The sequence below is a fragment of the Entelurus aequoreus genome, linkage group LG05 (assembly GCF_033978785.1).
Source record: "Entelurus aequoreus isolate RoL-2023_Sb linkage group LG05, RoL_Eaeq_v1.1, whole genome shotgun sequence".
Lineage (NCBI taxonomy): Eukaryota > Metazoa > Chordata > Actinopteri > Syngnathiformes > Syngnathidae > Entelurus > Entelurus aequoreus.
In genome coordinates this window covers 58,402,578-58,418,577 of record NC_084735.1, presented here as the reverse complement: position 1 = coordinate 58,418,577, position 16,000 = coordinate 58,402,578, and the positions used below count along the sequence as shown (strand labels likewise).

Sequence of the window (16,000 nt, the reverse complement as noted above, 5' to 3'; positions counted from 1 at the left end):
TGTAACAGTAATGTACAGCATTTACTTTGGGGAGCACATTTCTGCAGGTGTTTTCTTCGGGATCCTTCTCTGTCATGTAAGAATTGGATTTGTTATTATTATTTATGTTGCAGACGGATATCTTTGGGTGACAGCCTGCTGATGTCAGAGTTTACAAGTGATAGTGTGTATATATATATATATATGTATATATATATATATATATATATATGTATATATATATATATATATATATATATATATATATATATATATATATATATATATATATATATATATATATATATATATATATATATATATATATATATGTATGTATGTATGTATGTATGTATGTATGTATGTATGTATGTATGTATGTATGTATGTATGTATGTATGTATATACTGTATGTATGTGTGTGTGTGTGTGTGTCACACTGTACCTCCTTTAGCCTCCAGTTAAATTGGGTGTATGACCCCAACACTAAAGCCAGTGTTACTTTTGGTCAAGTTTTTATTTTATTTTATTTGTCATTAAAAAATTGCATTTTTTTTAATGACACACCCTGACTGGGAGAACACGTGTGTGTGTCCTCACATGTCTAGTAGTAGTTATGATCCACACCAGTGTAATAACACCCACAACTGCTCTACTGTGTTCTTCATGTACAACCACCCCCTCCAGACTGAAGTTAAATAAAACATTTGCTGTAAATGTTTTTTATTTCAATCTGGCCTACAGAGGTTGATGACATGAGCTGTAATCATTTAGCCAAGCTTCACTGATCCATAGGGATTTTGAAGATGATCATACAGCTGTCTATTCATGATAAATAAAATACATTCCGCCAACACTTTGAAAACTTAATGAAAGTACCCGTCTGCTCCTCTGCTGGCTGCCTTGACAGCCCTATAGTCTTGCTTTATTAGAATTAAAGTCAGCGTTATTGATTGGACACACTGCAATAATAATTTTTACTATAATTTGGAGACGCCTCCATGTTCATGAAATCATGTGAATTTATTTTAATACATGATTCTACATTCACCCTGTCCTATTAAGTCAGTTCTTCTCAAATAGTGAGGCGGGCGTTGTACGATGCTTTATCAGTACCATGCTTCAAACAGCTTCAAAAAACTGCACTACATAACGTGCTCATTGTAGCCATTAATACTGACTGTCATTTTGATTATAAAATACAAATTAAGCACAAATTATTTTATTAGTTGTTGTTTTGTAGGTTAAAGTGTTTTATATATCGAACTCCTGGGTTAATGTTGCTGATCAATTTGAATGTATTAATGTATTGATTTTATTTTTCAGTATCAAATGGTTCTGTCAGGGTTGCCCCTGACAGTTTGGTTGTGTTTTTAGTTTTTCCTCTATTAGTTGTATTTCCTGTCAGCGCTCTTGTTTTGGTTCTGTTTCCTGTTTGTCTTCCTGAGTGCTGTGTCCCCTCAGCTGTGGCTGATTGGCACCGGGCCACACCTGGTGCCAATCTGCCAGCAGCTATTTATACCTGCCCTGCCCTCCAGTCACTGCTGGATTATTGTCACTTCTACCTGTCACTTCTACCTGTCACTATTTGTCGTTGTAGCTCTGTCTACTTTTGTCCACTCCGCTCAAGTCATAGTTCCTTCTTGTCACAGTAAGTGTTTTTGTTCAAGTTTGTTCTCCGCATTGTGCGCGCCTTTTGTTTGTTCCCTTTTGTTTGTTTTTTGCCAAAGTATTTAATTAAATCATGTTTTCTCGCACTATGCCTGCCATCATCTCTGCATCTTGGGGTTCGTCACCAACAGACTCTGACAGAATAATCCAGCCTAACACGAACCTTGCAGAGATGTCCATGGCAGAGAGGCTTAACAGAGCTTTAGAACTGATGGCTAAATTAGAGAAAAGTTTGGCCGCTTTTAAAGCCCTCTCCCACCCACCCCTGTCGTCTGTGGGCCTATCTGGGGACGTCTGGGATCCGTCCCTTGGGGGGGGGGGGGGGGGGGGGGGGGGGTCTATGAGTAGCTGTGCAGCTGGGGAGGCACAGCTACTCCTCACCCCAGTGGGTCTGCAAGAGATGGCGCCATCATCTCCGAGGGGTCTGCAACAGACGGCGCCATCCCCTCCGGTGGACCAGCAGACGCCACCATGCTCTCCGGTGGACCAGCAGGGGTCTCCACCACCCTCTCCGGTGGACCAGCAGGGGTCTCCACCACCCTCTCCGGTGGACCAGCAGGGGTCTCCACCATCCTCTCCGGTGGACCAGCAGGGGTCTCCACCACCATGCACTCCGGTGGACCAGCAGGGGTCTCCACCACCCTCTCCGGTGGACCAGCAGGGGTCTCCACCATCCTCTCCGGTGGACCAGCAGGGGTCTCCACCACCATGCACTCCGGTGGACCAGCAGGGGTCTCCACCACCCTCTCCGGTGGGCCAGCAGAGGGCGCCGCCATCCTCCTTTCCGGTGGGCCAGCAGAGGGCGCCGCCACCATCGTCTCCGGTGGGTCCTCCCACACCGGCGGTCGAGCCGCCTCGCCAATTGCGGCGTTCAACACGCCGTCGCCACCTGACTCTTCCCCGCTGGTTGCGGGGACACTTGGCCTGGCGGCCCACCTCCTTGTCCTCCCTCCACCCTCCCTTGACTTTGGACTGTTTTTTTTTTTGGGGGGTTGGGGGGATTGTCTAAGAACGTCTGGTATCCGTTATGGGAAGGGGGGCTACTGTCAGGGTTGCCCCTGACAGTTTGGTTGTGTTTTTAGTTTTTCCTCTATTAGTTGTATTTCCTGTCAGTGCTCTTGTTTTGGTTCTGTTTCCTGTTTGTCTTCCTGAGTGCTGTGTCCCCTCAGCTGTGGCTGATTGGCACCGGGCCACACCTGGTGCCAATCTGCCAGCTGCTATTTATACCTGCCCTGCCCTCCAGTCACTGCTGTATTATTGTCACTTCTACCTGTCACTATTTGTCGTTGTAGCTCTGTCTACTTTTGTCCACTCCGCTCAAGTCATAGTTCCTTCGTGTCACAGTAAGTGTTTTTGTTCAAGTTTGTTCTCCGCATTGTGCGCGCCTTTTGTTTGTTCCCTTTTGTTTGTTTTTCATTAAATTTTTTCATTAAATCATGTTTTCTCGCACTATGCCTGCCATCATCTCTGCATCTTGGGGTTCGTCACCAACAGACTCTGACAGATTCAAGTCGGTCAAAAGTGTTTTTAGTTTCAATAAAGATATACAATTTTTAAATATCAGGTAAATTGATGCACTTTAAATATTTTCTGTTTACAGACTAAAACAATGTTAATAAATTTATTATTTGTTGTAAATTGATTTATATTTCTTTTTTTTCTGTTTTGTTTTCTTTAATTTTAATAAGGATACGATGTTACGCAGAAGTGTACTTATAACAATTTTATACACAAATGATACTGTTTATTAGGGCTGTGAATCTTTGGGTTTCCCACGATTTGAATCAATGTCGATTTTTGGGGTCACGATTAGATTCAAAATCGATTTTTTTTCGATTCAACACGATTCTCGATTCAAAAACTATATTTTCCCGATTCAAAACGATTCTCTATTCATTAAATACATAGGATTTCAGCAGGATCTACCCCAGTCTGCTGACATGCAAGCAGAGTAGTAGATTTTTGTAAAAAGCTTTTGTAATTGTAAAGGACAATGTTTTATGAACTGATTGCAATAATGTAAATTTGTTTTAACTATTAAATGAACCAAAAATATGACTTATTTTATCTTTTTGAAAATATTGGACACAGTGTGTTGTCAAGCTTATGAGATGCGATGCAAGTGTAAGCCACTGTGACACTAATGTTAATTTATTTTTATTTTTATAAATGTCTAATGATAATGTCAATGATGGATTTTTAATCACTGCTGTGTTGAAATTGTAACTAATATTGATACTGTTGTTGATAATATTCATTTTTGTTTCACTACTTTTGGTTTATTCTGTGTCGTGTTTGTGTCTCCTCTCAATTGCTCTGTTTATTGTAGTTCTGAGTGTTGCTGGGCCGGGTTTGGTTTTGGAATTGGATTGCATTGTTATGGTATTGCTGTTTTGTTGGATTGATTAATAAAAATAAAAATACAAAATAATAATTTAAATAAATAAATACATTTAAAAAATATATTTTTTAAAAATGAGAATCGATTCTGAATCGCACAACGTGAGAATCGCGATTCAAATTCGAATCGATTTTTTCCCACACCCCTACTGTTTATAGTTGTGGCAGTGAGTGGGAGGGGAGCAAAATGTTTTTTTCTTTCTAGGGGGTGCGTAAGAGAAAATAATTGAGAAGAACTGTATTAACTGAACGTTGCATCAGGACAGACAGACCAACTTGACCCATCCGTCTGGTCCCCCTCGTTGTACCCTCACCTCTGTCCAGCTCTGTTTGCCGCTGGACAAGATGTGACCTGATAAAAGATTGAATGGAATGAACTCTGCACTCGTTATCCTGATCTAAGAACATTTGACAAGTCTTCAGGGAGCCTCAGATCCACTCAAAGGGGCAGAAGGGTTGAGGGAAGAGCAGAATGCACTGAGGGGAAAATGCTAAACCAAATTCGTAATTGTGCTGAATTTAATCTCGCTTCCACTAGAAGCCTCAGGTTTTGTGGCCGCGCATGTAGTTGACATGCAGAGACTTAAGAGTATAGATTCAGTTAAGTTTTCATGTGAACAAACAGACAAGCCCCCTTGCTGGCTGCTGCAGGACATGCATGCTGCTGTTTTCACACAATATCACGCTACCTTCAAAAGTATGGACTTGATAGCAGTAATAATAATAATAATACTTTCACTCTATTACATTGTTCAGTGTATACATGTCAACCCTCCTGCTTTCCCCAGGAAACTCACATAGTTTGCCCCTCTTTCCTGGTGCCCTCACATTCCTGTATTTTTAACTTTTATGGAAAGAAAACTATCCTAAAAAAGCCATGTCTTCAAAATAAAAGCACACCAGTAAAACACAGTATTTCCTTTGTAAATGTTCCATATTTGCAAATATGTTTCAGTGGTTCAATCCAAAAAATGTTGTTCAAGTTGAGACTTAGGAGGTCATGCGTCTCTGATCACAAACGACTAAAAAATACAATGAATGCATGAAAATTAAAAGATGTTTATATAATAGGAGAAAAAGAGATACAACACAAACATGATTCCGGCGTGGCGCAAGTTGGGAGAGTGGCTGTGCCAGCAACCTGAGGGTTCCTGGTTCAATCACCACCTCTATCATCCTAGTCACGTCCGTTGTGTCCCTCAGCAAGACACTTCACCCTTGCTCCTGATGGGTCCTGGTTAGGGGGGCGGCGTGGCTGGGGGGAGGGGGGGGGGATGTTTGGGGCGGGGGGCGTGGCCAAGGGCGTGGTTAAGAGGAGAGTATATTTACAGCTAGAATTCACCAAATCAAGTATTTCACATATATATATATGTATGAAATACTTGACTTTCAGTGAATTCTAGCTATATATATATTTTATTTTTATTTTATTATACATATAAATAAAAGACATACTTGAATTTCAGTGTTCTGCACAGGCTATTTGGTAGGTGGCAGTATTGTCCTGTTTAAGAGTGTCACAACATTGCTGTTTACAGCAGACGAACTGCTTTACAGTAGACTAAACGTGACTGCTGTTGTTGTGTGTTGTTACCGCGCTGGGAGGACGTTAATGAAACTGCCTAACAATAAACCCACATAAGAAACCAAAAACTCTCTCTGCTTGTTGTGCACTCTACTCTCTAAAAGCCATAGATGTTATGACGTCATTGGGCAGGCAAGCTGCTGGGAAAGCGGACGTGAGAACGGCTGTCCCCACTCAGGTCCACATTGAGCTGGAGGGGTCGTGGCCTCCAGCTTCGGCTGAATACCGGGAGTTTGTCGGGAGAATGGAGGTTGTCGGGAGAGGCGCTGAATACCCGGATTCTCCCGCTAAAAACGGGAGGGTTGGCAAGTATGGAATGGGTGAATGTGGAAATAGTGTCAAAGCGCTTTGAGTTCCTTTAAAAAAAGGTAGAAAAGTGCTATACAAGTATAACCCATTTACCATTTTACTGTAAATCAGGGGTGAGCAACCGTGGCTCCAAAGCTCCTTGTTTTGGCTCCTTTTGCTAAGATATGTGTGTTTTTTTTAACACAGGTATTAGGAAAGTGTGCTTGTTTTAAAGAGTTTTGTATTTTCCAACTCTATTTAAGGCAGTGAATGCGTCCATGCTGAGTTCTGACTGGTGATTTGAAGAGCGTGGGGAAAGTAAGGACAGGGAGGGGTAGGGAGTGTCATAGCCGTATAGAGAGAGTATGGCCAACTCAGTTTCATAAATGGTATCCAAACATTGCGCCCTGTCGTCACGTGACCAATCAGAGAAAGTATGGTCAGACAATCTCCTAAATCAGGTGTCGGCAACCCACAATATTGAAAGAGCCATATTGGACCAAAAATACAAAAAATAGATCTGTCTGGAGCCGCAAAAAATTAAAGCCTTATATAAGTCTTATAATGAAGACAACACATGATGTAAAATGTCTATATTAGCTATATTAGCCTACTATCAAAATGACTTTGAAAGTCTTATATAAGTGTGATAATGAAGACAACACATGATGTAAGTGTCTATATTAGCTATATTAGCCTACTATCAATGGCTGACGCAAATCTTCATTGACAGGAATGTTATATTAAAATTTTTATTCTACACATTTTTGCAACATTGGAAATCATTAGTAAAATGGAGGCTTCTCACAGGATGAGATAACTTTTGGAAATGACTGGGTCAGAATGGCCAAAGGTATAGATGTGTGTGTCCAAGTTAAAGGAAACGACAGGCTGTCGTCTTCTAATGGATTTATTACAATCTTTGCGAGCTGGGTAACATTTGCTGTGGTCTGGAACAACATGGCACACAAACAACACAGAAATGCAGCCAATATTCCATCCATCCATCTTCTTCCGCTTATCCGAGGTCGGGTCGCGGGGTCAGCAGCCTAAGCATGGAAGCCCAGACTTCCCTCTCCCCAGCCACTTCGTCCAGCTCTTCCCAAGGGATCCCGAGGCGTTCCCAGGCCAGCCGGGAGACATAGTCTTCCCAACGTGTCCTGGGCCTTCCCCGCGGCCTCCTACCGGTCGGACGTGCTCTAAACACCTCCCTAGGGAGGCGTTCGGGTGGCATCCTGACCAGATGCCCAACCACCTCATCTGGCTCTTCTCGATGTGGAGGAGTAGCTGCTTTACTTTGAGCTCCTCCCGGATGACAGAGCTTCTCATTCTATCTCTAAGGGAGAGCCCCGCCACCCGGCGGAGGAAACTCATTTTGGTCGCTTGTACCCGTGATCTTGTCCTTTCGGTCACAACCCAAAGCTCATGACCATAGGTGAGGATGGGAACGTAGATCGACCGGTAAATTGAGAGCTTTGCCTTCCGGCTCAGCTCCTTCTTCACCACAACGGATCGATACAGCGTCCGCATTACTGAAGACGCCGCACCAATCCACCTGTCGATCTCACGATCCACTCTTTCCTCACTCGTGAACAAGACTCCGAGGTACTTGAACTCTTCCACTTAGGGCAGGGTCTCCTCCCCAACCCGGAGATGGCACTCCACCCTTTTCTGGGTGAGAACCATGGACTCGGACTTGGAGGTGCTGATTTTCATCCCAGTCGCTTCACACTCAGCTGCGAACCGATCCAGTGAGAGCTGAAGATCCTGGCCAGATGAAGCCATCAGGACCACATCATCTGCAAAAAGCAGAGACCTAATCCTGCAGCCACCAAACCAGATCCCCTCAACGCCCTGACTGCCCCTAGAAATTCTGTCCATAAAAGTTATGAACAGAATCGGTGACAAAGGGCAACCTTGGCGGATCCAACCCTCACTGGAAACGTGTCCGACTTACTGCCGGCAATGCAGACCAAGCTCTGACACTGATCATACAGGGAGCGGACCGCCACAATCAGACAGTCTGATACCCCATACTCTCTGAGCACTCTCCACAGGACTTCCCGAGGGACACGGTCGAATGCCTTCTCCAAGTCCACAAAGCACATGTAGACTGGTTGGGCAAACTCCCATGCACCTTCAAGGACCCTGCCGAGCCAATATATTACATATAGATAGTGTGTCATGAGACAAATTAAATACACAGAGGACATAAGTAAAGGAAATTAATTGAGTTCAACTATACCAACAAACGAGGCATAATGATGCAATATGTACATACAGCTAGCCTATTTAGCATGTTAGCACCGATTAGCTTGCAGTCACGCATTGACCAAATATGCCTGATAAGCACTCCAGTAAACCAATAACATCGACAAAGCTCACCTTTGTGCATTCACGCACAACATTAAACAGTTTGGTGGACAAAATGAGACAAAGAAGGAGTGGCATAAAACATGTCTTTCTGTGGCAGCATTGGAGAAAGTTGTGTGGCAGCATTGGAGAAAGTTGTACATGTAAACAATCTATGGTGATTTCAAGGATCGCTGAAATTAGTAGGACAAAACAGTGCTGGCCAAATACTCTCATCAGTGAAGCATGTTTAGTATAAACAGTGGGATTTCTAACAATTGGGAAGGTTTGTGTCATGTTTGTTCTCGTACAGAAAATATATTAAAACAAAAAAAAAAAATTCTTCATCTTTTTTCCATTTTCACACATCTCTAAAAGAGGTCCAGGGAGCCACTAGGGCGGCGCTAAAGAGCCGCATGTTGCTGACCCCCATCCTAAATGATTGGTCAGAAGCACCTCACGTGACGACAGGGCCAAAGTTTGGTACCAACTTTGAAACTGAGTTGAACATATTTTCTCTATACATGGCTCTGGGGAGTGTTTGTCTGTGTGTGGACACGAGGTATTAGTCAATTTCTTGGACCGCCGAGGTAAGCTAAGATATGTGCTTGGTATCTGCAAACAACAAAAATGCAATTATCAAAATTTGGGCTTTTTATTTTCTGAAAAGTCGTCATTTATTTCAAAGTAGGCCTACACATGTGTAACAGATCATCCGCAACACACCAGGCTTGACCACAAGTCTGCTGATTGAGAGTCCAGCAGTGCTCTCCATCCAACCAAAAGTAATGTGTTGTTGTCCCACTGTTCAGTGCACATGTTCATGTGTGAGTGAGCTAACCCGATTACACACTTCTGTTTGTTGAGTTACATTTTTTTAACATGTAAAATTTAAAAATAATGAAAACGTTAAAGAGTTGATACGCTCTATGTTTTGAGGCTACGGACTATTTTTCCGACTCCTGGCCGAGTGCTTAGCACCACAGCCTCACAGTCGAAAATTCCATCTCTGTGTAGTGTTAGCATCTTTTGTTATAGTTCCATACTCGGTCTTCCTCTAACACATGAAAACATTCATCTGAGGTCAGTTTGGGAATGTAAATTGTCCATGAGTGTGAATGCCTGTTTGTATTTATGTGTCTTGTTATTGGCTGTCCACCAGTCCCGAAATTAGCTGGGATTAGGGCCTAAAATCTATATTGCGATATATATTTCATCCTCCTATGATAGTATACATCCCAATATATTATTTGGTATGTAAATGAAAATATAATTATTTCAAAGCAGGTTACAAAGGTCCCCGATTTAGCTGCAGTAACTATGCAGTAACATATTGCATCATTGCCAGTTGTATTATTTTATCAAAACTATTATTAATCTATATTTTCATTTACTGTTAATGGTTGGTTACTTTATGATGTGAAAAAACTCCCGCACGACCCTGAGAGGGACAAGCAGGAGAAAATGTATGCACGGATGGATCCAATACCAAGTAGTTACAGAAGCAGTAGTGGTCAAAGCAATGCTCATACTGATACTTTAAATTTAGTGGTGTAACAATATAAATTACATATTATTATATTGTTTACATATTCCCTTTTATTACATGCAAAATTGATAATAGAATCAATAGTGCAAAATTATTAAAAAAACAACAACAAAAAACTACTTTTGGCTCTTATTTCCTAAATTGTAAACAATGATAAAAAAGACAAACAATTTTGTGAAAAAAAAAATAAAATAAAATAAATCTACTGTAGTATCGACCATATACTGATACCATACTTGGTATCGTTACTTGTTATTTGTATCCAGCCGACCTTCTCTGTTTACATTATACATAGCTTACAGGTTAGCTCTGTTTTTTTTTTATCCTGCTACGGCATATATTTGTAGCTATTCCTTGTCCTCTAATCTTCCAGTGATAATAGTATTTGTAAGAAACACAGCTTATTTGCCACTACGGAGAAGAAGATTAGTGATTTAGAAGCTACATTGTGGAGGGACATTAGCCGCTCCCAATGACGCTACATTAAGATGCCTTGTTGCTGTTACATTTGCAGGACACAGCTAGAATGTGTCATCAACATGCATTATCACAATATAACGGTGGTATTTCAAGCTTTGTGATCAGCCAAATTGATATCATTTATTTAGTCTTTATCGCGCAACTTTAGCTATAGCCACAACCCTAATGAAGTATGTACATGTAGTATTGACAATGTTTATATACAAAACCCAAAACCAGTGAAGTTGGCACGTTGTGTAATTCGTAAATAAAAACAGAATACAATGATTTGCAAATCCTTTTCAACTCATATACAATTGAATAGATGGCAAAGACAAGATATTTAATATTCAAACTGAGAAACTTTTTTTTTTTTTGCAAATAATCATTAACTAAGAATTTAAAGGCAGCGACACATTGCAAAAAAGTTGGCACTTGTAAGAAACACAGCTTATTTGCCACTACGGAGAAGAAGATTAGTGATTTAGAAGCTACATTGTGGAGGGACATTAGCCGCTCCCAATGACGCTACATTAAGACGCCTTGTTGCTGTTACATTTGCAGGACACAGCTAGAATGTGTCAACAACATGCATTATCACAATATAACGGTGGTATTTCAAGCTTTGTGATCAGCCAAATTGATATCATTTATTTAGTCTTTATCGCGCAACTTTAGCTATAGCCACAACCCTAATGAAGTATGTACATGTAGTATTGACAATGTTTATATACAAAGCCCAAAACCAGTGAAGTTGGCACGTTGTGGAATTCGTAAATAAAAACAGAATACAATGATTTGCAAATCCTTTTCAACTTATATTCAATTGAATAGACGGCAAAGACAAGATATTTAATATTCAAACTGAGAAACTTTTTTTTTTTTTTCAAATAATCATTAACTAAGAATTTAAAGGCAGCGACACATTGCAAAAAAGTTGGCTCAGGGACATTTTACCACTGTGTTACATGGCCTTTCCTTTTAACAACACTCAGTAAACGTTTGGGAACTGGGAAGATCAATTTTTAGGCTTTTCAGGCGGAATTATTTCCCATTCTTGCTTGATGTACAGCTTAAGTTGTTCAACAGTCTGGGGTCTCCGTTGTGGTATTATAGGCTTTATATTGCGCCACACGTGTTCAATGGGAGACAGGTTCAGTTCCAACATTAAATATATTCTCTTTGCAGTCTATTCAATTGAATATAGGTTGAAAAGGGTTTGCAAATCATTGTATTTTATTTTTATTCACGATTTACACAACGTTCCAACTTCACTGGTTTTGGGGTTTGTATATAAGATACAGCCAAGCGTTTGTAGACACGGCATCCCAAAGTGCTAGAAAATGTATGTGTAAAAATACTATACATACATATATAAAAATACCCATACACATGCACGTACACACACACGACCAGTCTGTTAGTAAAACCATTTATACCCCTTGCCACTGAAAACATATGATAGATGCAGAGAGAGTGCATGCATAGCAAGCCAAAATATACCGTGTGTGTGTGCGTGTGCATGTTGTTGGTATTTATATTATTATCAAGCATTTATATACTGTAGTTCATTATGAATAGTAGTTTACAACAGTACGTCGATAGGCTGATAGACGTTTGTTCTATAGCAGTCTGATGGTGTCTTTGTGGCTCCATATGTCTCTGCAGTCAAGTGTGTTTGTCGAGGAACGCTTCTGTTTATAAGCCTCTGTTTATGGCCTCTGAGAGGCTGCCACTTGCCAATAATTGATGTCTGGATTGCTCTGTAAGTATTTGGCAAGTCCACTGGGACTGACTTGGGCATGGATTGCTGTGGAAAGGTCAGCGTGCTGCGGAATAGGCCGGAGATGGCAGAAGGACGAGGGAAGCAAAGCGTATAAAGGAGGAAACAAAGGAAATATTATGAGGATATGAAGGATTAAACTGTAGGGCGGATATTATTTCAAAGAGGTAAGCAATGAAGCGAGTAAAGGCCAAACAAGACATGTAGGAAATAATAAGGGCAAATAGGATTGAATGTGTGATTACTTTGCAAATCAAGATGGAAGGAAGGCGGTCATAAAAAAAGCGAAAAAAGATTTGTTCACAGTGTCTGTCTGTCCTTTGTATATGTCTCAACAGTGATCCTCAGTCCTTTTGGGCTGAACGGGACGCTGACCGGCCAGTCCTTCAAGATGTCAGACTCCCCCACCAAGAAGCTGATTGAGGAGTGGAACCAGTTTTATCCCATCAGTCCCAATGCCAAGCACGGTGTGTTGGAGGACATGGATTGGGAAGACGATTCTCTGGCCTCTGTAGAGGTCCTTGTTGGTGAGTCTATTTTACTTAGTTCTGCTTTGTAGTCCTTTTAACATTATGATATCAAACTTTTTGGGATGTAGCAAGAAACTTAACATTTTTCATGCACATTAGAAGAGTTATTTGGATCCAGCCATTGATTTCTTCATCACTGTTTGCACCGTCTAACGCAATTGCTCAAGCCTTTGTTATGTACTGAGAAGGGAAGGAGGCGACAACCAAGGCAGAACTGTGGTTTACAACGGTTATTTAAACCTTTGATGAGTACGTGGCGTGTGTATGCTACTCTAAGTGAATGGGTGTAGACTATGTGTGGAATTAATTGTGTAAGTGTTACCAGGGGTTGTTGTCTGTGAGTGTTGGATGTATCCTTCGTTGAATCAAGGGGGAAAGGCGAAAAGGCAGTCTGTAAACAGGCAAGGGGTTGAGGGTAGGAGCGAGGCAGCGTAGTCCGTGTCTGAGCAGGGGTCGAGGATCGAGGAAGGCAGTCAGAGATCCGGAGGGATGTCGAGAGGTAAGACACGATCACGGATGACGGGGAAGACACAAGGGACATGAACAAGGGAGACACGGAGACAGCACAGAGAAGGCGAGCAAAGCACAAGGGAGGGAATGCCAGACGTGATGCTTACTGGGAAGATGAGCGACGTTCTGGCAAAGGTTCCTTGGGTCCGCTGGTCTTTATGCCGCTCCCTCTCATCAGGTCCAGGTGCGTTGATTTGTGATTGTCTGCAGGCTTGTCGCTGCGTGGGCAAGCTGCGCTCAGCGCAAGCAGGGGCGTGTCTGAGCGCGTTGCCAGCGGAGGTGCCGGTAGCACCAGCTGCCGAGGAAACGCGGGTTCGAGCCCGCACCGTGACAGCCTTATCCACACTTTGAACAAGGGATGCAATAATTAAAAACAACAAATGCAACGATTAACCTGTTTTACTATTAAACTGGCTGTTTGCAACATTTACCGAAAACTGGAAATGGCTTTATTCATCCTTGGACACTTTGGACAAACACTTTGAAGCCGAGCCGAAAGACAAGCGATCTCCAGAACCTCAGCGAATGCCAGTAGCCTATCAGTGTGGAGCGTGAAGAGAGGTCAACGCCCGCCCCCAAGGCCAGCATTGACCATTATATCTCTGAATATTGAAGGACATTCTGCAACTAAGGAATAACTTGTTGCAAAACTCTGCAGAGAGCATTAGTGCGATATTCTCTGCCTGCAAGAAACCCATCGTGGGCCTAAACACCCTCGCTCTTGTGTGGAAGGAATGACCACCCTCATAAAAAGACCACATGAGAAACACAGAAGCATCATGCTAGCGAAAAATGGGCTGATCATCGAATCAACATCAAAGAGCGATGAAAATGACATCGAAGTCCTAACTGCTGAGCTCGGAGGAATTACCATCACCTCAGTTTACAAATCACTTCTCACACCCTTCATGATGCCAGAATTACCAACATCTGGAAAACCAAAGATTGTGATTGGAGACTTCAACAGCCACAGCACACCATGGGGATATGCTAATAACAACGCAGATGGAGATGCAGTGGAGGCATGGGCAGAAATAAACCAGCTAAATCTGATCCACAATGCCAAACAACCAAAGTCATTCAACAGCGGGCGATGGAAAGCAGGATGCAACCCTGATATAGTGTTTGTCAGTCATAACATCACCGGAGTCAGCAAGAAGCTGGTATTAGAGCCCCTGCCAAAAATCCAACACCGTCCCATTGGCATTACACTCAATGCTGCAATCACCCCAGCCACTGTCCCATTCCTGAGAAGATTCAACTTCGGGAAAGCGAACTGGCCTGCTTCCAAGAAGACCTCGAAAGGAAGATTGCCCATCTCCCAGCGGACCCCAAAAGCTATGACAACTTCACTAAGCTCGTGCACCAGGCAGCCCGAAAGAACATCCCAAGAAGCTGCCGCACTCAATACATACCTGGACTTGATACCCGTAGCAGCAAACTATATGAGCAATACCAACAGCTTTATGAATCTGACCCCTTTGCTGAAAGCACCTTCGAAGTAGGTGAGAGCCTCATGACTTCCCTATCAGAATGCCGCCAAAGGAAATGGCAAAACCTGATGGAGACAACTGATACGGCGAAAAACAGCAATGACCCGTCAACCCCAACACAGCAACAGTATACCACCACTGCCAACAAAGTTGCTCATCAGCTGCTGCTCAATGGAAAATCCAAAACCAAACCGCCAAGACCAAAGGCAGACCGACTTCAGTACTCCCAAACCACCGGACTGACTGAACCATTCTCCCCTAAAGAGCTCAATACCAGCATCAATGCCCTCAAGACCGGTAAAGCCATCAGCCAGGACAACATTTTCACTGAAGAGATCAAACACTTTGGACCTCTGACACGGAAATGGATCCTCGACCTGATGAACAACTGCAAGCTGACAAGAACCATCCCAAAGATCTGGAGAAAAAACAGAATCATAGCTCTTCTCAAACCGGGTAAAGATCCATCACATGCAAAAAGTTTCCGCCCAATCTCCCTGCCATGTCACCCATATAAACTCTTTGAGCGTCTGATCCTCAACAGGCGGGCCCCAGTTGTTGAACCTGCCATCATCCCCCAACAACCTGGATTCCTACCTGGCAAATCCACAACAAGCCAACTTCTGAATCTCACCCAACATATTGAGGATGGGTTTCAGAATGGACTGGTAACAGGTGCCGTCTTCGTCGATCTGTCTGCCGCGTACGACACTGTGAACCACCGCCTCCTCAAAAAAAAGACCCTGGAGATGACAAAAGATCTGACACTCACAGACCTCATTGGAGTCCTCTTGAAAGACAGGCGCTTCTATGTCACTTCAAACAACAAGCAAAGTCGCTGGCGACGACAGAAGAACGGCCTACCTCAAGGTAGTGTGCTGGCTCCACTACTGTATAACATCTATACCAACGACCAGCCAATGGACCAGAACACTGAACGATTCATCTACACTGACGACCTCTGTGTAACATCTCAAGAGAGTACGTATGAAGCGGTAGAAGCAAACCTCACCTCAGCCCTAGATGAGCTACTCCTCTACTACGAGCAAAACCATCTACACGCAAACCCTGCGAAGACCCAAGTCTGCTCGTTCTATCTCAGGAACCGGGATGCGAACCGACCTCTTGACATCAAATGGTCTGGAACACCTCTTGAGAACTGTACCAACCATGTCTACCTTGGCGTAACCCTGGACCGCACCCTCTCTTTCAAGGAACACATCAAAAACACCAAACTGAAAGTCAGCTCCCGAAACAACATCTTACGGAAACTGACAAATTCCAAATGGGGAGCCACAGCGCACACACTAAAATGTACTGCTTTGGCCCTGGGCTATTCCTCGGCGGAGTATGCATGTCCTGTCTGGGAGAGATCAACCCATGCCAAGAAACTCGACCCAG

The 16,000-nt window shown here is 42.7% G+C and overlaps 1 protein-coding gene across 2 annotated transcripts in view; it reads left to right on the top strand.

Annotated features, from left to right (window-relative positions):
* Positions 1–16,000, top strand: part of med13a (mediator complex subunit 13a) — a 205,552-nt gene that overhangs the window by 112,198 nt on the left and 77,354 nt on the right. For both annotated transcript variants that reach the window (XM_062048448.1, XM_062048447.1), the window contains exon 5: positions 12,405–12,593. In XM_062048448.1, the coding sequence (XP_061904432.1) occupies positions 12,405–12,593 (189 nt within the window). The remainder of the gene's footprint in view (positions 1–12,404; positions 12,594–16,000) is intronic.